Source organism: Haliotis cracherodii, unplaced genomic scaffold (assembly GCF_022045235.1).
Source record: "Haliotis cracherodii isolate W230 unplaced genomic scaffold, xgHalCrac1.p SCAF_1, whole genome shotgun sequence".
Taxonomy (NCBI): Eukaryota; Metazoa; Mollusca; class Gastropoda; order Lepetellida; family Haliotidae; genus Haliotis; species Haliotis cracherodii.
Genome location: NW_027266264.1, coordinates 26,417,542 through 26,444,523, shown reverse-complemented (window position 1 = coordinate 26,444,523; position 26,982 = coordinate 26,417,542). Strand labels below are relative to the sequence as shown.

Below are 26,982 nucleotides of genomic sequence, written 5' to 3'. Positions count from 1 at the left end.
GCACATGTCCTGTCAAAACGTAAACTAAAAACTTAACACTTACAACCTAAGACGTTAAGGGTCAAAGGGAGACTGCTCTTCAAACCTCTGAGGCCAAACCTTGTTGATAATTTTAACTTTATATAATCTTTATTGAAGTCTCGAACGTGATCCAAAAATCCACATCAAAATGATAAAACACAAAACAGTGTCGAATAACGAATTTTTGTACCGGAAACTTCATGTGAAATAGGGGCGGTCGGGTAGCCTCGTGGTTAAAGCGTCCGCTCGTCACGCTGAAGACCCGGGTTCGATTCGCGACATCGCTGTGATATATTGCTGAAAGCGGCGTAAAACCATACTCACTCACTATGAGTTAACAAGGCCATGCAGAACATGCATTCACCGAAATCAGTTTGTGATATACTCAAAACATCCATTTTATATAGCCACTTTTGGAAGATTGGAATCTGCTTGGGTTTTGATGGTGCTGTGAACAGAATTTTCTTTTGAGCCGCTTTTCTGTTTCTGTTACTACCTACACAGATGATAACTCATCTTTATCCCACAATCCTGATTGACATTAAAATTTCACTCACTCCAATTGACGAAGAACATAAAATTATTCCTAATCGATGTAGACATATAAGGCCCTACTGACCAGAACCCCATGTCTCCAGCTCACTTAATAACAAAGTTATGAACAGTTTCAGCAGGATGATGTCACTTCCGGTTTTAAAAAGTATTGGAGATGCGTATACTCCTACTAAAGCAGGAAATGTCTCTAGTTCTGAGGGAGACTGTTAATAACAAAGTTATGGAAGCTTCTAATATCATGATGCTATTTTAGGCTTTAATTGTTATGCGAAATGTATGTATGCATGTATAGTTTTACTGATAGGAAGGTCCATTGCCTCCAGCTGACTTTGTATCAAAGTTATGAACACGTCCGTGTGATGCCGACACATTCTGTCAAAAAACCAATTGGGCAAACTGAAGGAATGCATACATAAGTTTTTTAACCAGAAGGTTCCATATACTCAAACAAAGATCGTTTTATTTCATGATCCTTTATAGGAATGGGGTCCGGATTTGATAAGATCTTTGGTTCCTGGGTTAGCTATTGTGGCCCAATTAAAAAGTCATGGCCCCTTCAGTAAATACATCCCTGGGATAAGGATATGCACCACTTCCCATAGTCTTCAAGCACGGACAGTGTGAAGTCAATAGGCCAGTCGTTACGTCTGTCTGCAGAGCTGCCTCAAACTCACCCAGGATAATATAAAATACCGTAAATCGTTCAAAGAAAATGCGGGTTTAATGTCGTGTTCAAGATTGTTATCATTAATGCCGACCACCAACGTGACCAGTTCAACGGTTATGACGAAATATATACACGTCTGCTTCTATGTACCTTAATGGCGTCTTGAACACCTAATCCAACAGCTGTAAAACCAGTATAGTCACTAAAGACTGGTAGCTTCTGGTCCAGTTCCTGCATGTCAGTCATCCAGGATAAGATAAGATAGTTTCAATCCTTAAATCCTCAAAGAAAAAGAGAGAAGTTTAGAGACATGTGCTTCAAAAGGATAGAGAAGGTCGTGATTACAACTCATTTTGGCTCTTAATATATTTCAATGGGTTTGTGGGAAGGGAAAAGTCTTATGGTATTCTTTTGGAAACACCACAAATAAAGAATGGACCAGGTAGAAAAGTACTGTCGGATATGATCGAAAAATGACACTGTGATTAGCCTAAATGACATACCTTAGTTTTAAAATGATACCAAATATTCACATATACATTTTGTCATATTCCTATGCGTTTGAAACGGCATCAAATTCCTGGAATTTCACCGAGGCATACCCCAACTACATTTTGATTCCACGGTACCAAAATAATTCAGTTGAAACGTATCTATACCTGGGAATATTAAACCAAATATTCCGCCATTGAGCATTGAGAATCATTTTAATTTATTATAAACATTAAGTAATTCACTGTAGGTGACAGAGAATTTGTGATAAATATTCAAACACGTGCAGTATACTAAAAAAACATTCTCCAGTTTAGCGGTCGTAGTTGGCGACAGCCGGCTTACATTATTACAATGCCAACCCCAACAAATTGCATAAATTGATTCTTCAACAAGTGAAGATTATTCCACAAACATATTTATGTGAACAAATGTCAATAAACAACAATCAGTATAAAATATATACATTGAAAGGTGTGTAACCCTGACCCCGAAGTGATCAGTGTTTTTAGAGCACGAAGTTACGGAACGATCTTCCAGTTCCTGTTCACAAGTGTATGCAAATCAGGACAACGGTCTGTGCTGGGAAGAAGAGTTTGCAGTAGCGTACGCGTATTCTGAATCGGATGATGTATCTGCGATAGGGCGACGTTTGGAAGGAGTGTGTTCAACGGTAGACTGGACAGACTTGCAAAAAGAGGAAAAGAGGGAGTGTATCTTATCTGCATTTATGCTTGGTGAATTGGATGACAGAACCACGTAACAACAAGTACCATCTGTTAACGTCTTTTGGTATGACGCGGCCAGGGATCGAAAAGTAACGAGAGTGCTTTCACGGACATAGGAGAGAGTGAGTATGGTTTTACGCCGTTTTAGCAATATTTCAGCAATAACGATGGGGGACACCAGAAATGGGCTTCACACATTGTACCCATGTCGAGAATCGAACCCGGGTCTCCGGTGTGACGAGCGAACGCTTTAACCGCTAGGCTACCCGATCGCCCCACACGGACATAGGGCTAGCAACGGGTTCAGTCGGTACATAGGAACTTAACAGAATGTTCGAAATACTTAAAACAATTAAATGTGGAGCTCATATGTTTATATAAGCCTTCAATATTCCAACTTATAATACCACACGAACCGGAACTTCCCTTCCAGTTGTTGTAGATTACGTACTTTTATTCAGGGTGGCTTTCATCTGACACAGCACGTGTATGACTCGGTGGTTAGTGAAAATTGTGTTTATACCCTGACTCAGGTTAATGAGTGTATGCATGTTGTTGATCGGCGAACTTGAACCATCTTCAGCCTAAAACAGTAGACACACCAGTGAGTAACGATCCACGCAATCGTCACCCACTCTGAGTCAGTGAGTTGGGTTTAACAGTATTCCAGTTATATCACGGCGTGCCAGCTTAATGTGGGAGGAAAGCCCAAAGTGATGCAGGTCTTAGACGTTTACCACTTCGGTATGGTGCTGACAAACCTAGAAACATAATCGGGACGAACCGGTATTCGAACCCACAATCATAGGTTTCTGGCGTGTCCAAGGGACGCAACTCCGCACAGCGAACTACGGCGCCTTAGACGTCTGGGCCACCCGTGCCCCCCACCCACTCTGAGGATAATAGGACTGACACGAAACAGTATACCGCCCTCTCGTATTTGATCATCTCTGGACCCAGGTAGAGTGTGTGAATACGTGAATGTTGTGTAACGTCCTTGTCAGCAATATCTAATAATATCTTCAAATAATCGAGTCTGGGCAAAGAAAACCAGTGGTCCATAAGCAGCAATCCACATATTGAAACCACCCAATACACATCATGGATGGATCACCGACACGCAAGGCGGACATGGAATCTGCAATGCCCCAGTATACCAACAAGTATGTGTGTGTGTTTGCTTGTTGTAAAACGCTGCATTCAGCAATACCAGCTATTGTAACCCGGATCTTCACGAGTCTCATTGTATGTGTGAGTAGTAGAGGCGTGTGTACCGTGCTCTGAAATGGGAAAGGCTTATAAATACATGTTGGTACACTCGTTTCCAACACAACGTCCGTATTAAACAATGTTTAAGCAAATTTTGATAAAAACTAGACTTCATAATGGATAACGATTGCATTTAATTCATATAACATACGGACCCGTGAAGATCCGGGGTAGAATAGGCCTTCAGCAACCCATACTTGTCGTAACAGGCGACTATGCTTGTCGTAAGGGGCGAATAATGGGATCGGATGGTCAGGCTCGCTGACTTGGTTGATGCATGTCATCGTATCCCAATTGCATGGATCGATGCTCATGATGTCAATCACTGGATTGTCTGGTCAAAACTCGATTATTTACAGACCGCCATCATATAGCTGGAATATTGCTGAGTGCGACATTAAACAACAAACAAACATTTAACATACGTGTTTTTATGATATAACAATATTTGTACTGTTATGTCATTCTTTGACCTATCTTTGGTACTTGGACAACTATGTTTAGAGATCGGATAAGTCTGTTCACAAAGCAGTAAAGTACATACGTTGTGTCGGGTTAAAACTGTAAGTGTCTGAATTATGCATGCTCGTTAACTGAGATTTGCAAAAAAAGATAACACTTCGCCGCGCGGTAAAATCCACACGCCTATATTCTAGAGCTTTCTGTTTCTTCTAAGAACGCTTTTGAGAACCAGCAGAGTGTTTCAACCTGCTTCTATATTTAACACAAAAGTCCTTGAATACCGAATACATTCACAAAGGATAAACAAGTAAGTAAGCTATTGAAATGAACTACCAAGTGACGTGACACTACCAGGGCAAGACGGTTGAGTGCTGATAACCACGCCTTTCTTGGAACGCATGCTTCACAAGAGGTGCACCAGGAAGTGAGTCAGCGAAAGACGTTCAACCGGACTAGACAACCAATAGCTGGTAGAATGAGCATCGATCCCCACCGTTGGGATGAGTATACTCAAGCTGATAAATTGCGTTTGTCTGCGGCTCCAATACTGTACAATCTCTGCACCCTAAGTGCTTAGGACGTGACAATGTCTACATTACCTGTAAATATTAAATAAACTTTGATATAGCATAGCCATTGAAACATTTATTGGTTTATATGTCATGCATTTTTAACAAGGGAATTTTCAGTATCCCAGCTAGGTATGCTGTAACCGGAGCTTAGAATGTTCAACCAGATCATGTTTACCGATTACACCAGTGACACCAGTGGTAGAGGTTTACTTCTTTGGTTACAACCCAGGCGCCCGAGTATCATTATCTCGGGCTCATTACACCGTGGTGGCTGACAGTGGGAGACAAACACAAAGTGACATCAGTAGTAGAGGTTTGGTTACAACCCAGGTGCCCGAGTATCATTTATCTCGGGCTCATTACACCGTGGTGGCTGACAGTGGGAGACAAACCTCAAGTGACACCAGTAGTAGAGGTTTGGTTACAACCCAGGTGCCCGAGTATCATTTATCTCGGGCTCATTACACCGTGGTGGCTGACAGTGGGAGACAAACCTAAAGTGACACTAGTAGTAGAGGTTTGGTTACAACCCAGGTGCACGAGTATCATTTATCTCGGGCTCATTACACCGTGGTGGCTGACAGTGGGAGACAAACCCAAAGTGACACCAGTAGTAGAGGTTTGGTTACAACCCATGTGCCCGAGTATCACCGTCGAGGCGAATTCGACCTCGATCAGCAGATCCAGGGATGGGAACGAGCCTCGCATCTGCAAGGCAGATTGTGGAGCATCCATCCAAATGGGCCACCTGTGTCCCAAACTCAACACGATGACTAAAATATGTTCTTATCAATTTGAATATTCTCATTTTTGATACCTAATATTTGAAAGCGGAATAAGATCAGATTTGTAAAAAGTAACAAGTTCAGAAATGATCACAATCCTCTTGCATATCAGTCAAACATAAACATATATGAGAGAAACATCCACTTTTCCATTTTGAAAGCTTTTTGAAATATGACACATACCAAGATGACTTCTTCCAAACGAAGGACGCCCCTCAACACACTGCACATAAACTCGATGCAGTGGTCGTTTAGATACACCCATTTCTGTACCGTCCAGAAGTGCAAAGACATCAACAAAATCAACATTGACATTGAGATCATGTCCCATATCCTTGGATCATTTAAGAAAACTTTGGAATGCCTCGTTTTCATCATGAGTCTTGACATGCTTCACAAGAGGATCATCAGACAAATAAATGTGTGCAAAAGTGCACAAAACAATTTTATCATGAAGAGCCCCAACGTTATGATTGGTAGATATAAGCTATTGAGGGAAGAGCGAGGGTGATGGGATCAACTGTCTGACATCATTCTTCGTGTGAGGGCGTCAATACCCTGAATTTCTTGCTTCATCCAATCAACAACACCTAAAGAATATGAAAGGACGGGTACAGGTTTAGTATTTTTATCATGAAGAGCCCCAACGTTACGATTGGTGTATATACGCGATTGAGGGAAGAGCAAGGGTGATGGGATCTATCGTCTGACATCATTGTTCGTGTGAGGAGGTCAATACCTTTGTTTGAATTTCTTGTTTCGTCCAAATCAACAACACCAAAAGAATATGAAAGGACGGGCACGGCTTTAGTATTTGTGGCTTTAACTTCATTGCGAGCGTTCAGCTCTGAACTCCAGATTTTCTTATGTCTGCCCGAAGTTTGCGCATGATATTGGCATTCTGAGGTTTGTTCCTAATCTGCATCCCTAAGTACGTGTAGGCCTAACCTTCCACGAGATGGCCAATAACTCCTCCCCCAAGTAAACTGACTGATCCTCCCTCTTCTACCATGTCACGTTCCAGATGAAGAATGTTGCATAATAATAAAAACAAATATTACAAAATATATTTACACGGAAAAGTATAAGGCCTTAAAAAGGCCTTTGTGTAATATAAACCTGGCTTATAGGATGCGATGAATTACTGGTCATTTGTCGGTCATGACCTAATGATGAAAGTTCATCACCTTGGATAAAAAAAAGCCTTATATGGGATTTCCCTTAGTTTTCATTTTGCGTTTGTAAATGCAGACCACTACGACGACCAATGCAACTGCAACAGCGACGGCCACTCCAAGGCCCACTCCGACCCATATCAAGAAGTTGGTAGCACTACCAGGTGACACAGGGGCAGGCTTACGTTGGGGAATGGTAAGAGACCGCAAAGTGATGGAACGCAGGTTCGACAACTCTGATTGGCGACTGGCTTCGTCGGATGCTTTTAGGCCATAAACATAGAAATCACTTGACCAGTTGCTTGGTAGGCGGATCGTGACCATTTGCTGTGAGCCTGCCGGAAGTGGGTCCATACTTCCAGTAACTAAGTCTTCGTCCTTGACCTTCGAAGCTTGTGTGAAGTTTTCTCTGAGACTTCCAAACGTCACTGCAACCCTCAACTCATATTTTGAAACTGCAATGAACAATTTCAATATGTCATTACGATTTTATAAGATATAGTTAACATATTGTCAATATGATACTAAAAAGAATTTATGAACGAAACATTTGATCCTCACCCTTTCCGACATTCAGGTCATCTCCTGGTGCAGTCCAAGACAAGGTCACGGTCTGACTGAGTTTGTTGTGTATAGCAATGTCAAGGTCAGTGACTCGACCTGGATCCAGCTGGTCAACCGTTTCATCATACCCAGATATATCTATGGCATCTGGAGAAGCTGTTCTGCTGAAAGCTTCTACCCTTTCATACCTCACTGGTTGTGTTGTGTCTGGATGGAACATTCAAAAAGTTCATCAATATCAGAATTGGTTAAAATGACATTGGCAATAGGACATCAATATGGTATGAATATATATTTAGTGAATGAGTTGGTTTTAACCCGCTGTGGACTGATGTATATTATTTTTAGGATATTATGTCTAAAAACCAGAATCTAGGCTACCGTTGTCTTACAGTCAATGATATGTGTTGCAGGTTCATGATAACACTTACACTGGTAGATATTGAGTATTACAGCTTATGTTATTACTCGCCCGTTGTAGATAACCCTGTTTAATAACAAAAAGCTGGTATTACAAGTGTTTATTGCCAACGCGCGTGCTTGTGTACTGCGGGAACTATATATGCAGTTTCACTAGAAAATATTGAAAACTCTCAACATCCCTAGGCAACACAATTTCACAAATTACGTCATAGGGTATTGTGACGTGGCTGTAAACCTCATGGTGCAGGAAAGAGTTTCACAAAGTGATCGGAGGCAATGTCAATCGTAAGTATTCTAACCATAGCGCTACAATGGTTTTATGGAACTGACCCATGAATGTTAAAGGTAGTCCGCTGTATGGTTTTAAATTAATACGCGTCAACTTTTAACGTGTATGACGTATTATTCTGTTAAACTCAATTGGATTATGCTGTGTATTGTGCAGATGTCTGCCTTAATGTCACAAGACTGAATGGTTTGGTATCTGCTCTTTCGATCGTTAGATACCAGAACTATTCACTTGTTTCTTAAAACTGGTATTACATGTGGACTACGGTTATGTTATAGTCAGGGTTATGTGTTCTTCATTAATGAGAAGACTTACTCTGGTAGACAGAAAGTGTTCTGCCAGACAGGGCGGTTCCAGACTTGATGATGACAGTCTGTCCCTCCACCGACTCTACCGTCACCTTCATGGAATAACGAGAGTTGGACTTGAAGCCGAGCAGGTAGTTGCTGTATACACCGTCGTCGGCTGTGTTGTCAGGGACTGTGAAAAAACCGAACCAGCCAGAATAACTCCAACCCAAGAGCAACTGACAACACGTAAACATCCACATCCCTGTATGAACAGATTTGTCATTTTGTGCCCATTAGTTAAGACATATTACATGTGTTTCGAAATAAATAAATCACATATTGTTGTTGTTATTAATAATTATATCATACTGCCGCAACACTCATGAAAATAGGGGCACGGGTGGCCCAGTCGTCTAAGGCGCCGCGATTAGCTGTGCAGAGTTGTGTCCCTTGGGCACGCCAGAAACCTATGATTGTGGGTTCGAATCCCGGTTCGCCCCGATTATGTTTCTAGCTTTGTCAGCTCCCTACCCGTGCTCGTGGGTTTCACCGAAGTGGTAAACATCTAAGAACTGCTTCACTTCGGGCTATCCTCCCACATTAAGCTCACACGCCGCGATATAACTGGAATAATGTTAAAAGCGGCGTAAAACCCAACTAACTCACTCACTCACACTCATGAAAATAATAAATGAGTTAAATACGTAATGCTCACGTATGCCTTTATCCTTGAGAGTAATATTCAATGTTTCATGTGGTCTGGATACCTCGACCTCCACATAGGCATTGATGATTGGAGCATACCCCTGGTGCACATAGGTGTAAACGACGACTCCATTACCATCTCCGGAGAAGTTGAACGTCTTTGAGCTGGTCCACGTCTCCACCTCGAAGGGTGGGGAGCCAACCCGTGGGTGCGACGTCACCACGGCCGTTATGTTCTCGATCAGGTTAGAGATGCGTTTCAAAGTATACTTCCACGTCCCCGTCTGAGAGTGAATGAAAATCTTACGATTTCACATCAGAGGCGGATTTTGGCTTTTGACAATGGTGTGTGTGTGTGATTTCAAAGAGGGGGTGAATGGGTTGAAGATGTGGTTGTGCGGGAAACAAATCACATGATTGACTGACACAGACTGTTATTTGAAATCCTTAGTCGTTTTTTCTAGTCAGAGTTAAGTTGTTTACCCTCACGTGTTATCATTGGAAGTATGACAATGCTACATATTACTTTTTTTCATCTACAATTTATCTCTATTTTCTTTCTGTATCAATCAGAGTGGTTCTTGTAGGATTCTAAATTAGTGTTTTTTTGCACAACGTACAATCAACATTAACCCCACAACTTAATAGTACCCGAAACATTGCATTTCAGTTTTCAGATTAACCTTCATTTTACTTTATATCCTATTCGGACAAAACCACAGTTCAGTCCGGAAATATTTTTTTCAATCTTGCATTAATGAATGTATGCATCACTGGGAAGCCATTAACATACAATACTGCTGGCATCTGTAAAGGATTTGCAGTTACAAAAAAACAAGGTCAGATAAACATATATGCATTTTCGTCTTTCCTGGATAGGTCATACAATCATATTTTTTTAATGTGAAGTTAAAACGATGTACGGCTTTTCCATTGGACGATATGACTGCGGAATTGACGTTCACAATTTTTTTCAAAGATAGTATTCTTGAAATAACGGACTACTTCCACATATCTGGGCGAACCCATAGGAATTTCTTAGCACGAATACATACAGAAGCGTTCTTTCTGATCATTTTGGCCCCTTTCGCGGAGTGTTTGAATGCACGACCGTTCACGAATATCCTCGCTTCGACCCATGCTAGTGAACAAAACGAAGAAAAGCACTATTATCTTTGTATCGACTCGATCCGTGTCTAGACTTAGTGAGAGTGACGTCTATGAATTTACCTTAAGTATCTATTTGACATTTCTCTCTAATCACCTTTCAATGGTCGGTCAATTGATCAATGATGACCAACACATGTAACCCCACAGGATCATTAACATTTTCGGAAATCTCTCCCGTCATGTTTATCGTATCGTATTACTACGCCATTCGGACTGACTTACTGACCAAGTTCTTAACACACCTTTCTAATTACATTTGTTGTGAACATACTGCGGCAGATTTTTCTGTAGATCATGTTAGAGCGTACATACGACTCACATCCTCTCTCTTTTTGAGGAACTATTTTATTCCGCGACAGAGCTGATTGTTGTATGTCTGTCAGTGTAAACATGATGTCACACTAGATACTAAATTACAATTGTGTGTAAATCTAGGCCTACATCCTTCGAAGGAAAAAATAGTAACATAAAATATAAATAAATAATAAGCCCCGACGTTCATACAGTGTTGCCCTCACTCAGGTTAATGTTCCAATGAACTCACACAGAGTGAGTAAGTGAGTTTGGTTTAACGCCGCTTTTAACATTATTCCAGTTATATCGCGGCGTATTACTTTAAATTTGGGAGGAAGGCCCGAAGTGATGCAGGTCTCAGACGTTTACCACTTCGGTGAAACCCACGAGCACGGGTATGGTGCTGACAAACCTAGAAACATAATCGGGGCGAAGCAGAATTCGAACCCACAATCATAGGTTTCTGGCGTGCCCAAGGGACGCAACTCTGCACAGCGAATCGCAGCGCCTTAGACGTCTGGGCCACCCATGCCCCCCACACAGAGTGACAATTCTTAAACATCATAATTTGTAAAAAACTTTCAAGATGGCTTTGAGTAGATTTTATATCCCATAGCAATTATGAAAAATAAGCAGGGTCAATGTTCAGATTGTATTACATACATTTGTGCAATACATATGGCTATACCTATATGTACTCTTACCTTGGTTGATGGGAAAAGGAATCGCCTAATGTTTAGTGCCTCATCCTTGTTGTATTCAGATGAATCCGAATTGTAAACGGCCTCATCTGGATCTTCAATGCTGATCTATGGTGACATTAGATTTTTGGTGAATAACAAATCCACATCAAATATGCACTGAGTGGGCCTTCGCACGGAATAACGAGCAGGCGAGGTTTAAAAAACAGGTCAACTCTATGTCCTCGGAAATATCAAAACAAATATCAAGTCAACCATAGGTCGAGACAAGCAGAGTGCCCACATTAGGACAAAGTATCAGTGGGATTCTGTCTGAAACCATAAGCTGTTAAGGTCGGTTAAAACGTTTCGTCGAGTTGATGGACTTTGAGTTCATGAAGTTTAACTGTAAGTACTATGAACACACAACATTACAACTGGCTTAAGAGCAAGAACAAAAGAAAGAATTTGGGTTTAGCAGCACTGAATTATCAAGAAGGTATTTTGGCATTTCATTGATAGGTTTGGCTTGCTTGGATAACATGACAATCATTTGCTATGCTACACGGTTGTGTGTAAGACAGTCACGTTTGATGTATAAGTACCTCTGTTCCCGCGCCATGCGACAACGTAAAGATGAAACGTGTGTTGTTACCGACGGTGGAGTCAATCAGAACCTCTCTGCTGAATGTCGTCTGTGTTGACGTCAGTTCTATCGCACGGCGATCAATCTGGGTACAAGATTTCGAGGAATTAGGAAACTTAAAGTATGGAATACCAGTGAATGTTCTTTAACGCCAAAGTCAGCAATTTACTAGCAACATAATATCGGAATGTGGGCAAACCAGTGACAGCACACACAACAATCCACGCCATCGGGCAATAATGCCATAATCAACCAGGTCAGATATTGCAGCCTACCCTCCATCATTAATCGGCACTTATCACAAGCATCAAATATCAGGATTTTTTTCTGCCAGAATCGCAAAGGGCATGGTCTACTTAAATGGACACACATTTGAGGAAAACACCTAAGCGGAACAAATGTAAGGAACTAGACTATTTAAATAAAGTATTGGGTAATTGAAGTACCTCTATGTCGTCGTCGTCCTCTTCACAGAGACTGACGTCTTTCAGCAGCCTCTCCGCTGCTCCCGCAAGGGCTGTCGAAGTGGAACTCTCGTCAAAGAAGGAATACTGGCCTCCTGTCGCATACAAAAATTGCACTGTAACCCTTATGTCAAGATTATCCAGAATCCTAACAAAGAAGAAATACTGACCTCCTGCCGCATACAAAAAGGGCACTGTAACCCTAATATCAAGATTGTCCAGAATCCTAACAAAGAAGGAATACTGGTCTCCTGTCGCATACAAAAAGGGCACTGAAACCCTAATATCAAGATTGTCCAGAATCCTAACAAAGAAGGAATACTGGTCTCCTGTCGCATACAAAAATGGCACTGTAACACGTATCTCAAGATTGTCAATGATCCTAACAAAGAAGGAATACTGGCAGTATTTTGGGAATACAACAATGACACTGTAACCATTATTTTCAGGTAGCAAAGAGGGAACACTAACTAACCACATACTACAGAATGTGACACTGTAACCATTCCAGTCAAGTTAATATCCCTGCTTACCTGTCGTTGTTGATAGAGGCTGTAGGACTTTGGCGGCAGCATCACTATAGGCCAGTGTATGAATCACAACCTTCGAGCTCACAATTTCGGAAAAAATTGTATTCACTTTCGGGCTTATATTTTCCTCTCCGTCACTGATGAGGAATATTCGTCCATTCTCTGCCGATTTTCCATTTTCTTTTAGCAACTAGATAACAAAACAACCATAACTTATAACCCTTGCTTGTCTGTTGTTAATGCTGCAAACTGCAATGTCCCTGTAATGACTCAACATCCTGTAAATATTGACTGAGATTGATATGAAGAACACCAAAAGCGTCAGGGTACGATGACATGCAAACAATCAAGTCATATTTTCGGCTTTAAGTTTCATGCCAGATGTAAGTATGCATGTATAAGTATACTAATAGAAAGGTCTATTCTCTCAAGACACAGATCGCCTCCGTGGTCTAGTGGTAGAGCCTCCGCCCGGAGAGTGGAAGGTCAAGGGTTCGATCATCGTCCGTGTCATACCAAAAGACGTTAAAAGATGGTACTCGTTATCCTGTCTGGCTCGGCATTAAGGGGATAAAACAAGGAATTGTCGGCCCGGAGTCAGTATACTGTGATTGAGTGGGGTATTCATGTTAAACTGAGGCGCGGTAACTCAGTTGGCTAGCACTATAAATCGTCATTAGTCCTATATATGCACGTCGCTATATAAGTGCAATAATCGTGGACGCGACGTTAAACCCCATTTCACCTCACCTCTGATCTCCAGACACATGTGGTTTAAGCCTGAATGAAGACATACTTTGATTCTAGAGTGAGCTATGTTAGCCAATTGTCAAAAAAGTTATGGCCCCTTCAATATCCAGCCTACATGCCCAAAAACTCATTAATATTGAGTCGCATTCTGGCTCGGAGGTCATCAGTCGCACTAATTTGGAGATGCATTAATTTCAAGATTTACAGCACATAAGTGTACGAACCAGAAGGTTCAATAACCTCTTTGAAAAGGATGTATAATAATCCCTGATATCGTCAATCCAAGATGGACGCCAAACCATGCGATCTCTAGCGATATTTTTTATAGATTTCCCTGAGGTCCACATAGACGCATAGAAATATAGAATGTTTGCACCTATTATCACGAGTGGTTTGGAGAATATCTTTGAAGGAACAAAATTACTAAAAATTGAATTCGAGATGGCCACAAACTGATGCCGCGTAACCGCGTGACCAAATGCAATTATTTTCTTAAACTTGATTTAGGTTATAATGCGTATTAGTTCAACTTTTTCTGGCCTTGTTCTGAAAATGATTGTCCAATATTTTTCTGAAATTTAAAAAGTGGGATATATAGTAGGCATATAATCAAAGAAAAAGGTCGTATAATTTATTGGCATTCATAGGAATCTGCTTTGGTTGGAATCATACCTTGGGTTCTGGAGTGAGCTATTTCAGACAAATGTTAAAAAACGGAAGTTATGGCCTCTCCAGTGTCCAGCCTAAATGCCTGGGATTACCATATGCTTTCACGAGCACAGAACGTGTAAAGTCAGTATGTACAGCCGTTACATCCGTGGAGCTCCCATGAAGTCATCCGGAATATTATAAATTACCTTAAATCCTTAAATCTTCAAATAAAAAGACGTGATGTAATATGGTGTGTTGAGGCTACTCGTACTAGTTAGGACAGAGACACCATGCAGCAGTTTTAACAGATACCCCATCCAGTATACTGACTTTAAGCCGACCAGTCCTTGTTCTGTCCTCTTAATACCGAACACCAGGCAGGGTAACAACAAGTACCATCTTTTAATATCTTTTGGTATCGAGCAGCCTTGGATCAAACCACCAACCTTCCTCGCCCCGGGCAGACGCTCTATCCACCAGACCACGGTGGCGGCCCAAAGAAAAAAATGATACGTGTGCTTCTAAAAAATAGAAAGGTTATGATCACAAGTAAACTCGTGTGGTATTCTTTTTTTGAATTCTGGCTAGGAGTATGATAAATGATGTCCAGTTTAACGGTTATGACAAAACAAATATACTTCTTTGCTTAGGTACCTTAATGGCCTTTGTAAGACCTAATCCAATAGCTGTTTTACCACCGTAGTCGCTCAGGTTTGGCAACTTCAGGACCAGCTCCTCTCTGTCTGCTGGGGATGCGATGACTCGCATGTTGGCCAAGACTGTGGCGGTTTCGGAGAACAACACGATCCCCACTTCAGTACCCACAGGTAGAATGTCCCTGATGATTTGGTCAGCCATTTGACTCAGTTTGAAGTATCTGAAATTCTATCAGAGTCACGGCGTAATGGGGGTCACTATTAAAGTGGTTGTCATGTTGAGACATACTTGTCATGGTGACAAGCAAAAAGACAATTTACATGGAAACTCCACTAAATAGCGTTGGGACCCACAGTTGCATTTATATCATCAAATCATTACCCTTCGCTTGTCTTGTACATTATCTTTCCCTTTTTCCACCTTCGTCTCGTAAATAGTAATTGTAAATCCACAATTATTATTGAACGATATAATATTGCGCGAATTTAGTTGTTCACACGCTGTTACGCAGTAAGTAGTAAGATATTCTTCAATAAAATATCCTCGGAAATGGTGTACATCAAGTGTTTGATTACCAATTGCATCGACCCCGAGCGATCTAGGACAAGAACAATTCTACGTCCACAGATGGTTGTGTTGCGGACTGTCTGTCTCTGGCGGTAGACAACTTTGAACTGTGGGATTCGGTCCTCAATGTCAGCAGGGTTACGCCCCTGTATGTCTGGGTGTTCCTTGATGATGTCCCAAGTTCCCCTTTCCTTGCACATTTTGTTCTGCCTGTTTGGAGCATTAGGGTTATGTTTCAAGTCCATCCTACCACTGTCAGGGTTACTTTCACAGAAGTGAACCACCTAGAAAACAAACAAAATCGTTTTCTTTAATAGTATGGCGGAGGTATTATGATATTTTCTAAAGGGAATTTTATTAATATTTAATGTTAAAGAAAGGAAGGAAACAATTACTGCCTATTCAAGACGTCATTGTTTATAGTAACATATTAAGTGCAATTGTTTCCGGCGTTCCTTGGCATGCAAAATATGCAACAATACTAACGGAATAGTAAAAGGCAATAACTAATATTTGCTGTTGTAATTACACGCTCGTCAGCACTCCAGTTATATGGCTCCCTGTTACGACGTAAATTGTAATAAAAAGGTAAATTGTAATACTTGCAGCAAATTGTAATAATTTTGACGTAAATTGTAATCAAATTGGACGTAAATTGTAATACGCAAATTGTAATAACAATTGACGTAAATTGTAATAATCTCTACTTGCGGTAAAATGTAATAACTGTTTACGTAAATTGTAATAACTTATAAGTTTAGTGTCAAAGGCGTTAAAAGACGAGAACCTATCCTTGTCAGGGTTGGTACAGGGTGTATCGTACAATAGTCATTAAAGTATGGGTGTGGGGGAAGGATTGAGGTCGTTATCGTACATTGTTGTATAATTATATGTATATATAAACGCATTGGAATTTCATTTCTATGGTTGTCCAGAAGAGGATTAATTACTAGAATGAACTTAGTTTTCTTATTTATTTTGAGAAATACTCTGTGTTTTTTGTACTTAATTGTAACATATCCTATTGACAATTTTTCATCATAATTGTTCATATTTAACCTAATGGAATCATATTTCAATTGGTAAAGTAGGTATTAATATACACAATGGAATAATTATAACGTAACAAACTAACACAAATGTGTGTAAATGTGGAAAGTCTGACTTTTACTGAAGCAAATTTATTTATTTTGCAACTGTATATTTGTACATATTTTATGCGGAGAGGGGTTTACTAAGTTGCAAGAACTTGTCCCCAATACAATTCTCATTTTGTTCTGTGAATAAAAAATGTTTAAACTAAACTAAACTAGCAAATTGATGACACATGGTGTCATTCTGCAGTAGTCTGTGTGCAAGCTGATTTAAACATGTTCATATACATAATATCAATTTATATTATTATTCAAGTTTCATTTTTTTAACGTTGCTCGGAGGATGTAAAGCAAATAATGGCAATGTCCTGGGCGATGTACATGTGGGTATGTGAACCCGCAAGGACTGCCTTTATCAATTATTTATATTTTGACGAAGAATTCAAATACAACAAATGAGTGACAGATGTCAAAGGAAAAAAAATAGTCGTCAACAAATGCAGCATAGATTCCCTATGCATGGGAAAGGAGAATACTTAATACATAACATTATATACAATGTTTTTATTAATATCAAAAGAGGGGCGTGGATATTCTTTACCTACATTGCATATACTATTAGATATTGTGTATTCTCGATCTCTGTGAACTTCTCACAGATAAAGAAATAATAATAAATAAATGCAAACCATGTTAACTTATGCAATATTTGTAGCAATGTATGATTAACATATGGATCATTAATATAACATAAAATATTTCCTTTCATAGTATATTTAGAAGTATATTTAATGAAATAAATCAATAAATGTAACTGTCTGGATTCCTTTCACATGTCATGAAGAACTAACAACAACTTACTGACAACTTTTGCTAGGATAATAACTTCTTGCCGCAACAGCAAAAACAGAATCCATCATGATAACGGTACGAAATCATAATTCAAGGTATACACAAATAATATCCGGTATCTTCGGTCATGTCTTGTTCAGTTTCAAAGAGCATCAGAATGTATAATAAATTTGTTGCAATCAATTATTGCATAAATATATCTGTTTTGATCAAAATTGAAAGGATGGATAATCTATAATGATAAGGGTTTTGTCACTAACGTAAATATTCTCTTTGACCTTATACGAAGAGTATTCTAAGATCATTAAATTCGGCATTCGTCGGTGGATTGCGCCAAGCAACCTTGATACCAAATTTGGTACCTCACGTATGATGCGGTACATAATTTACGAAACAGATAATTACGTTATTAAGTTATCACTAATTTGTGACTTATATACGGACAGAAATTCCCTCAGAAGATAATCTTCTGTGGGGTTTTAAGAGGATTAAAATAATTCCAGCTACCATCAAGCACTGTAATAAAATATTGAAATTATAGCATACCTTCTTAACATTCCAATGAAAAGAATAGTGACTAAGAAACCAAATTATATTTATCTCCGATACTATGCCCTCATCAGTATACACACACACACACACACATACATGTACATGCACACATACACACCAACACACATATACACACACACACATACATACAAACACATGCACACATAGGTATATATGTATGTATGTGTGTGTTTGTGTGTGTGTTTATGTATGTATGTATGTATGTATGTATGTATGTATGTATGTATGTATGTATGTATGTATGTATGTATGTATGTATGTATGTATGTATGTATGTATGCCAGTAAATACGACCTCTATATGTCATTGGTATAAGATCTATGACTGCACTTCTACATATAGTTCCAAGTGAAAGATGAGTGACACTAATATGTGAGAGGTCCCACAAAAATGCTGATATGAGCAATTAAAGGTTATACAAAATGTAACAAACGAACAAAGTAAGATATTTTAAAAGATAAAATAGAAACACAAACCTGTAGATATACGAGTTAAAATGTAGCAAATACATTAGATAAACGTATCGTTTACGTAGATAAAAGTATGTCCAACGAAGACGTAAGTATATTCTTCGTAGATAATACGTTTTTCATTTTTTATCACTAATTTGAGACGGACAATAATCCCCTGAAAGTATAACGATTGTCGAGTTTAATGATCTTTAAGTATGTTTCAAGGTCAAAGAGAAAATTTACTTTAGTGACAAACATATTTGCCTTTCTATTTGGATACAAGCAGATATATTTCAGCAATTGATTGCAAGAAATTTATGATAATTCGTATACTCTTTGAAACTGTACAAGAGTTATCCGAAGATACCGGATGTTATTTGTGTATGCACGGGATCTGTCAACTCATTTGTTGTATTTGAATTCTTCGTCAAAATGAAATGAATTGTATATATATGATTAAATTCCCTCGTTTGTTTCAAGAAAAGGATCATGCACTCCTTATCAACTCGTATAGCGTTTCAACTGCAAATCGACACACTGGTTGACCAGCCTGCGTTTGTACCCTTCGTCATCACTCGTTCAGTCGTGTCGAACTGGTCAAAGTACTATTGAAGCAAGTCATGCAAAAAATCTTGAATAGCCTTATAAGAGTATTGAACAATATGTCACAATTAAGTTATTTGTCGAATATACGGTTCTGTAACCCATCATTTTGAACCCGAGGATGGATCTTTCAGTCATTTAAATTTATCGATGTTGACACCACCCTTTTATAACGATTGTACGACAAAGCCTATACCAACCACCCCTAACTTAACAGTATTGTACGTTTGTCATCATACACAGTATGTCTCTAATTGTACATGTGAAACGCAAGCTCAACTGACAAAGATCATTTCTAGTCAATTGGCGTCTTGGACACTACGGTAGTAAGGTTATTACAATTTACGTAAGAATTTATTACATTTTACCGCAAGTAGAGATTATTACAATTTACGTCAATCTTTATTACAATTTGCGCATTACAATTTACGTCAAATATTATTACAATTTACGTTGTTATTACAATTTACGTCAAAATTATTACAATTTACTGCAAGTATTACAATTTACCTTTTTATTACAATTTACGTCGTAACACTCCCGCCTGTATATACCAGTGACTTTTACAATGAGCAATTTCCCTCACGGTCTGGATAGATGACACGCAATCAACTAAGTCACCGTGTCTGACCATCCGTTCCATTTAGTTACCTCGTACAACAAACATTGGTTGCTGGAGACCCATTCTAACCGGGATTCACACTTGTTAAAACCAGTTAAAACTGGTTGAAATTGCTTTCGCAAGCAATTGAAGAACCTGTGCAAAGTCAAAACAAGGTAATTTGGCCAAGAAGTTTAACTTAAGCTTCATATATATAGATGATTTGATATCGTTCGATAACAATCAAAAAGCCAATTCTCTTCCACTGATTTACTCACCTGAACTTGAAATAAAAGAGACCAGCGAGACCGCCTCATCTGTTAAGATCATTTAGATCTATGCGTAAGGATTCAGAGTGACAAAACAATCTCCACAAGAGTGCATGACAAGAGGGATGACTTCAGCTTTCCAATAGTCAACTTTCCCTTCATGTCGAGCAATATTCCAGCAGCTCCAGCCTTTGGTGTTTACATTTCGCAACTTTTGAGATCAATCAAGCATGCTCCATCTACCAAACATTTTATGGTAGATATGTGGACATTTCCAAATTTGACGCATCCGTGTCAAAAATGATATCCGATGCAATTCCCTATTCTGACTTGTACCATATGTTCCTTTGTTACTTTTTCAGGTGAACAATTGACTCGCCTTTGCATATTTGTGTAACGGGTGCGCAAACACCTAGTATCATTACTCTTTGATAGTGGTTTATAAATACATGCTCATGTATTGGAATTGTACAATCGTCTCAGCTGTATGCAGATATTTCTATTGGAAATGGAAATGGTTTTGTCGCTTTATTTTGAACGAGAGCAAATATACTAGCATTTTATCAAGAATTTAAATAAAAAAAGAAACCAGTACGTATACCTCCTTCAAGAACTGGGCATACATGACAGATGAGGTAGCCTTGTTGTCGTAGGCGCTTGGGAGAAAGTAACAGTCTTTATTCACCACCTCCTTGCTGTCGATAGGTTCGCAAGCTGAGTCTTTAACTGCATTGATGAAGTCACCTTTGATGTCGGTGGAGCAGGCAGTGGGACGTAGACTCAGATCAGTGTCATCAACATAATAGACAGGATGCTGGCTGCTTTGACGGATGCCGTACTCGTCGAACACACCAAACCTAAGATGGGCGAACTCGTGCACCAGAACACGGCCTAGTTGTTGGAAAACAAAACGGTAAAAATGAATTAAGAAGATAATTTATGGATGTCAACTTTTTTTATTTTGAGAAAATACTGATATGTTATCTTTGAATTACACATGCTTTGTACAAGTGTAGAGAAAAAAAACGTCTAAGAAATATGTGACGGGGGCTTAAGTTCGTTTTTCATAATCTAATTTAAAGATAACAAGGTTTACGCGCTACAGGTAATAGATTATATAGTTACGCTAACAACAAATGAAGCACATTTTGTATTTATTTTAAGTGACCTTCAATTCCTTTTCACTGACTAAACCGGAAGTTCCAAGCATATCAAATCTCTACGTATAACTTCGTTTTCATCGCCCTTTTGATATTACATAACTAATATTTTTTATAATTAATTAACGTGTACCGTGACTACATGTACATGAGAGCGTTGAACGCTGGTCAACACCAGCGTCGGGAATGTCACTGTGTCATATCGAGTCTCACCCAGACAAATTAGTGTATATCTTGATAACAATACAAACGATCAAAGTCGTTGAGGTCCCAATACAGTACTTCAGTCAGTCCGACTCTCATTTGAATTACTTATTACAAGCATGGGTCATGTGAACCTAGCATGATCCGGTATCAGTACAGTTGATATGAGTGCCCTCGGTGATTGTCAGATGGGGGTATAGCCTGATGCGTCCATTATATAATGGTTGTCTGGGGGTAACAACCGACCCACCTGCATCCCCGTAGTTGATGTCGCGGTCGTTGTCTTTGTCCAGCACAAAGTCGGACGTCAGAAGGATGTAACGTCCCGGGACCCCACACTGCCCGGGTTGGAACGTGTAGGGAGTATTGCCCTATAAATGTTATGAAGAACAACTGTATCTTAACTGCAACCTGACATAGTTGCATTGACAATGAAAAACTACACTATGCAACCTGAATAAGAGTGAGTGAGTGAGTGAGTTGGGATAAACGCCACTTTTAACAGTATTCCAGTTATATCACGGCGTGTCAGCTTAATGTGGGAGGAAAGCCCGAAGTGATGCAGGTCTCAGACGTTCACCACTTCGGTGAAACCCACGAGCACGGGTATGGTGCTGACAAACCTAGAAACCTAATCTTGGCGAACCGGGATTCGAACCCACAATCATAGGTTTCTGGCGTGCCCAAAGGACGCAACACTGCACAGCGAATCGCGGCGCCTAGAAAATCACAGGGAGCAATCATATCTGTATTCACCGTATAATAATGTGTTAATTTCTACAATGAAAGAGAATCGCTGCGTGTTTGCTGCAGGTTTAGAAGATGAGGAAGACGAACAGGCTTTGATAGTTGTCAAGTTGCATGACCTTTGTGTCAAGGTCAAATTATGGAATCTACTTGGTCATAGCTGTACGGGAAACTGGGCACAAAAGAGTCGACAGACTGTAACCATTGTAAGCGACATTGCTATGACTATCATTACCATATTATTTTGCACTGTGGATCTTTTATGTCTGACAGAAATAAGGTCTTTTCATCTCTGATAAACTTGATGTTGATGTGAAATTACATATGATGATATGTTTTCACTGTTTCTTGTGGCAGATGTTCATGATTTTTCTGACGAAATTGATGTTGCTATTTGGGAATAAATAATATTGTCTTTTTGCTAATTTGTTTTGAGTTTTAAAGAGACAAACACTCCATTGCTTACAGATTGTACATTGTAAATTATGTATTCGTTGCCACAGTATCCCTTTCTTTCTATGTCTAAACTCAAGTAATGTAAATAATATACTGTATGATCTTCGGATTCAACAATGGAGGAAATTCTTTCATTCATTCATTCATTCATTCATTCATTCATTTATTCATTCATTCATTCCCAGTATAAAGTACTGATATCGGGCAATAAAACGTACACATAGCTTTCTTTGAGCAACAGCCTGTAAACACGATTAGCATTACATTTTGACTGAAAGGTTTTCATAGTCTGGAGGATGTTAGTCATAAATATAACATATCCATCGTCGTCAGGGCTTACAGTCCGTTTGATTCCATCTGAGCCCGATGAAATGCTCACTAACTCAAAATCTAATAATTGCAACAAAACCAAAATGTGCACAGCGACATGAATTGGACAGACCAACTCTGATGGTTTGTCTCATAATTTTGGACACCCGAATAAAAAATTGTTTTACAAACGATAATCATATTGTTGACATTTTTCGCCATTCCATACCAGGGATGACCAGTCGCTCATAGAACAGTCAGGCAATGAACAAGCATGTGCACCGTATATGGGGGTCATCTCAAAAGCCGTTTTGGGTGTTCAATCGGAGTCACTGTTGCAGGTTTCTGAAGCCGTGACAGTGCATTCGGAATCTGTGTCGCTGTTGTCCGAATCGCTATCCCCGCTGTCCGAGTCTACCCTGATGGTCACTGGCTTGATTGCGGCATGGTCCAATCCACTATGATCCCAATAATGTCTCTCTATTTCATTCTCAACTTTCTCAACACGCTTTTGCCACGTTTCCTGCGTGATGGTGTCTATTGATTGTTGAACCAGTTTCTGTACATCCCGCATTTTGAATGTTGTATTTTTCCTGGCAACATCCGATTTAATGATACCCCAAATTAGTTCTATTGGGTTTAAATCGCAATGACAGGGCGGCAATCGCAAAACTAAATGACCATGTTCTTTAAGATACTCGTCAACTTTAAACACAGGTGTGGTTTTATTAGACTTTATAATATCATACAGAACAGGTTTTGTTGCTTTTTTTATGGATACGGTATTGCTTTGTGTGTCAACCATGGGGCTTTTGTGTTAGGTACCTGAACGCCATGATATGGAGTATTGTCCACGACAACCAGACTCTTTAGGGTCAATACCGGTACCAGTTGAGTTTTAACCCATTCTAGGAATACCGCTCCGTTCATTTCGGTATGATAGTCTCGGTTGTCCTTGGATTTTGCCTTGAAGACTAGCGAACAGCCTGGTAGGAATCCCCGACTCTTGTAGCCAGCATGGAGCACAATAAGCCGTTCACCCTTGCCAAGTGGCAATTTCCTGGCACAGAAATCAGAAGAGGAGCTAGGGAGCCATTGTGTTCCTGTGGTATGGGAAGCGTTTACCCACGTTTCGTCCAAGTATACGGGCTCATAATCCTCGTAACGTTTTTCACGTATTGTGCGTAAGAAATGGTTCCTTAGTCGAACAATAGCCGACCTTTCGCATAATGCATGTCTATTTTCGGAGCCTACTTTTTTGTAACGGAAACCAAATTGGTGTAGCAATTTCCATAACTGATAACTTGAAATGGTCAAAGAATGATTTGTCTCCATATTTTCTTTTAGAGTACGGAGAGAGACATAGATATTTGTTTATAAAGAGTCTTGATGGCGTTTCTAACCATCTCTTGTTGAAATGAATCGACTTTAAAACATCGCTTAGGTTTTGAGATGGTCCCCTCATGTGTGTCACTGCAGGTTGAATCAGTACAGTTTTTTAACATAGTTTTTAACTTCCCTTCTGTTATCCCAACTGCACGTGCAGTTCGTAAACGATACTTTTTCAAAGCATATTGTGGTCTACCTCTTTCAAATTCTTTTAAAAAAAAAATTGAAGACGTTGCAAATAATTTACTTTGCTGTCGAGTGATGTTCTCATTGTTTCAGGTATAGCAATCACGCATCTATGGTTTGCTCAGCAAGCCTTACGTCACTTTCGCACATGAAACTCACCTCATTGGTCTCAAATGGAATCAAACGGACTGTAGATAACATTGTTTTTCTGAGTTATCATGATTATTATTCTTTTAACGGCTGAGTGATCAGGGCTGAATAGGGGGTGATGCATGCAGTCGAGATCCATAACTACAACGTGTCAATCGATGCACACAGTCGGGTTCTATTATAAACTATGTCACAATCGATGCACGCAGTCGGAATCCATGGCATACCTCGTTACAATCGATGGTTTGCATCAATAATGCAACAACTGCTTCATTTTTTAACTACTTATCTAAATAGCCCAACTAAAACCCAGCAACAACTCAACACTGTATTAGAAAAGATACCGGTAATGCTACCGAAAAGAGCAATATGTACCATTAATATTGATAGCAGATTGTTTTGTTGTGGATAGTTTTAGAGATGAACCAATTTCTCACTTTAAATGTAAACAAAATGTATATATTTGGCGATGACAATAAAAAATAAAATATGTCAATCCTTAAATAGATAATAGTGCAGTTGTAGTACCTTTTCAGGATGGGGCGAATCCACTCTGACATCTGCATCAGTAAAGGTCATCTCCCCTCCCAGCTCCCAAGCTGGATCTCTGGTCCACGTGTCTGGTACTAAGATGGTCACACGTCTTATGTAGGTGTACTTCCGGGTTGTAGTATACAGGTAGTCCGAGGCAGAGGTAAACATACTCTACAAAAAAAACAACATAATAATAAACAAAATGAAATGACTTAGGAACTAACGGAAAATTATATTCCTTGATCATAAGGTCCATAGGTAATTTGTCACTATCTTCAACTGTTCAAGCCAATTAGCCAAAACTGAAAGCAAATACCATCTGCAATTCACTGAGAAAACAATAGGTGAAATGCTGGACCAAGGAGAGGCTGCAACTTGGAGATGGCACATTAAGGCAAGGAGTAGGTGTCCCCATAATCACCAATAGGGCCCCGGTCGTTGCTGAACTGCTCTTTATGCATAATTTGTTTATGAATCGGAAGTTCTGCTCGGATTGGCAAAATTGAAACACGGGAACTTGGTCAAGAAGTTCAGCTTCAGGTATATCGATGATCTGATATCGTTCAAAAATTGTGAAACAGCCAATTCCCTTCAACTGATTTACCCATCTGAACTATAAATAAAGGGGACCAGTGAGACCGGTCTATCTGTTTCATATTTAAATATATATGCACAAAGATTCAGAGTTGCACAAGATTGACAAGAGGGATAAATTTAAAACTTCAGGCAGCACCTGTTTCCACATTTAGAACTATGCATAGATACACAGTGACAATGAAGTATCTCAAAGAATGACTTGAACTGTCCAATAGTGAAATTTCCCTTTATATTCCAACAACTCCAGCTTTCCGTGTCTACCTTTCACAACTGTTACGCTGTTACGTCCTTTACTTTCCAACTTGATATACAATCAAGGCAGCCGTAGAAACCGTATCGCCTTGTGACCTTACTTTGACCAACACCTGTGATGTCAGTCTTTGTGAACATCTTATATCTTCTTTGATAGACATTTAGAAGTTAGAGTGTAGGTTCTAACACCGTTATCAAGCAAATGGATGGTCAGGACCAACGATAAAACAATTGCTTCATTGTTTAACTTCGGTATCTAAATAGCCCAACAAAAACCCAGTAACACCTCAACACTGTATGATAACGGTGTTAGAACATACACCGAAACGTCGCTCTTTATTGTAATAAAGAAGTTGTTCATCCATAGATTCTTATCCTTACATGGTCTTATATGCTTGTCTCTAAGAAGTTTGCAATGCACATATCCTCGAGTATCAATATTCAACGAACCTGTAGCTCTGTGATGATGCGAGGCTCCTGGGTAACATTTCTGTTGATGGCCACCAGAAGGTCGTATCCATTGTCTTCATACGTCACGGCCACAACATCGGCCCCTGTGCACAACATCAACATCAACACTGCCCAACGTATCCGACCCTGTTCTCTCATGTCTCTATGATCATATGTTGGTCTGCTGTATCCCTGTGTCATCCAAGGCCTCCTCGTCTGTGTCGGTATGTCGCCGATCTTTCACGCATTGTGATGATGCTTACCTAATTTATATACTATGCAGCTCACGGTTACAATGGGAAGGACATTTTTATCACGCCCGAAAGGTATGTTTTGTGATACCGCGAATGGATTTATTGTGTGGTATACATTTCACTGAGCATCATGTGCCTTTTATAAGAAGCATCAAAGCGGCGCAGCCGAGCCAATTATATTCAGCGAACTTTTGTATCTGGGTCAGATTCACTATCCGAAACGAAATTCCTTATGTTCAGCGCAAAAGGTGTTCTATATATAACTTTCTGTAAAGTTGACATTTGCGCATTTGGTTTCAGGTGAGCCAAGAGATCTTTTCATCCATACGACTGTTGAATAATTACTATACGCCTGAATAATACGCTGCACCGGTACGTTTTCCACAAAGACCCTGCGTTTTCTCGATTCAGACTGTTATTCATGTCTGTAGTCATGTGTTCTCC

The 26,982-nt window shown here is 39.6% G+C and overlaps 1 protein-coding gene across 1 annotated transcript; it reads right to left on the bottom strand.

The window, feature by feature from the left end:
• Nucleotides 1–4,764: 4,764 nt before the first annotated feature.
• Nucleotides 4,765–26,616, bottom strand: LOC139475142 (calcium-activated chloride channel regulator 1-like). The gene is made up of 14 exons (XM_071258402.1): nt 26,285–26,616; nt 24,980–25,156; nt 21,465–21,585; nt 20,452–20,741; nt 15,415–15,690; nt 14,837–15,067; nt 12,785–12,971; nt 12,234–12,346; nt 11,747–11,872; nt 11,166–11,270; nt 9,008–9,281; nt 8,318–8,482; nt 7,288–7,497; nt 4,765–7,181 (listed from the first exon to the last, which is right to left on the bottom strand). Exons 1-14 carry the CDS (start codon nt 26,483–26,485, stop codon nt 6,757–6,759), a joined length of 2,901 nt encoding a protein of 966 aa, XP_071114503.1. The 5' UTR covers nt 26,486–26,616; the 3' UTR covers nt 4,765–6,756.
• Nucleotides 26,617–26,982: the final 366 nt, after the last annotated feature.

Bases quoted from the DNA above. Each gene is read 5' to 3' on its own strand.
- LOC139475142 (XM_071258402.1), bottom strand. From the start codon at position 26,485: ATGACACAGGGATACAGCAGACCAACATATGATCATAGAGACATGAGA. The intron at 15,691-20,451 runs GTATACGTACTG...TTTGTTTTCTAG, and splicing joins ATGCCCAGTTCTTGAAGGAG to GTGGTTCACTTCTGTGAAAG. The intron at 9,282-11,165 runs GTAAGAGTACAT...ATTCACTCTCAG, and splicing joins TCCTTTTCCCATCAACCAAG to ACGGGGACGTGGAAGTATAC.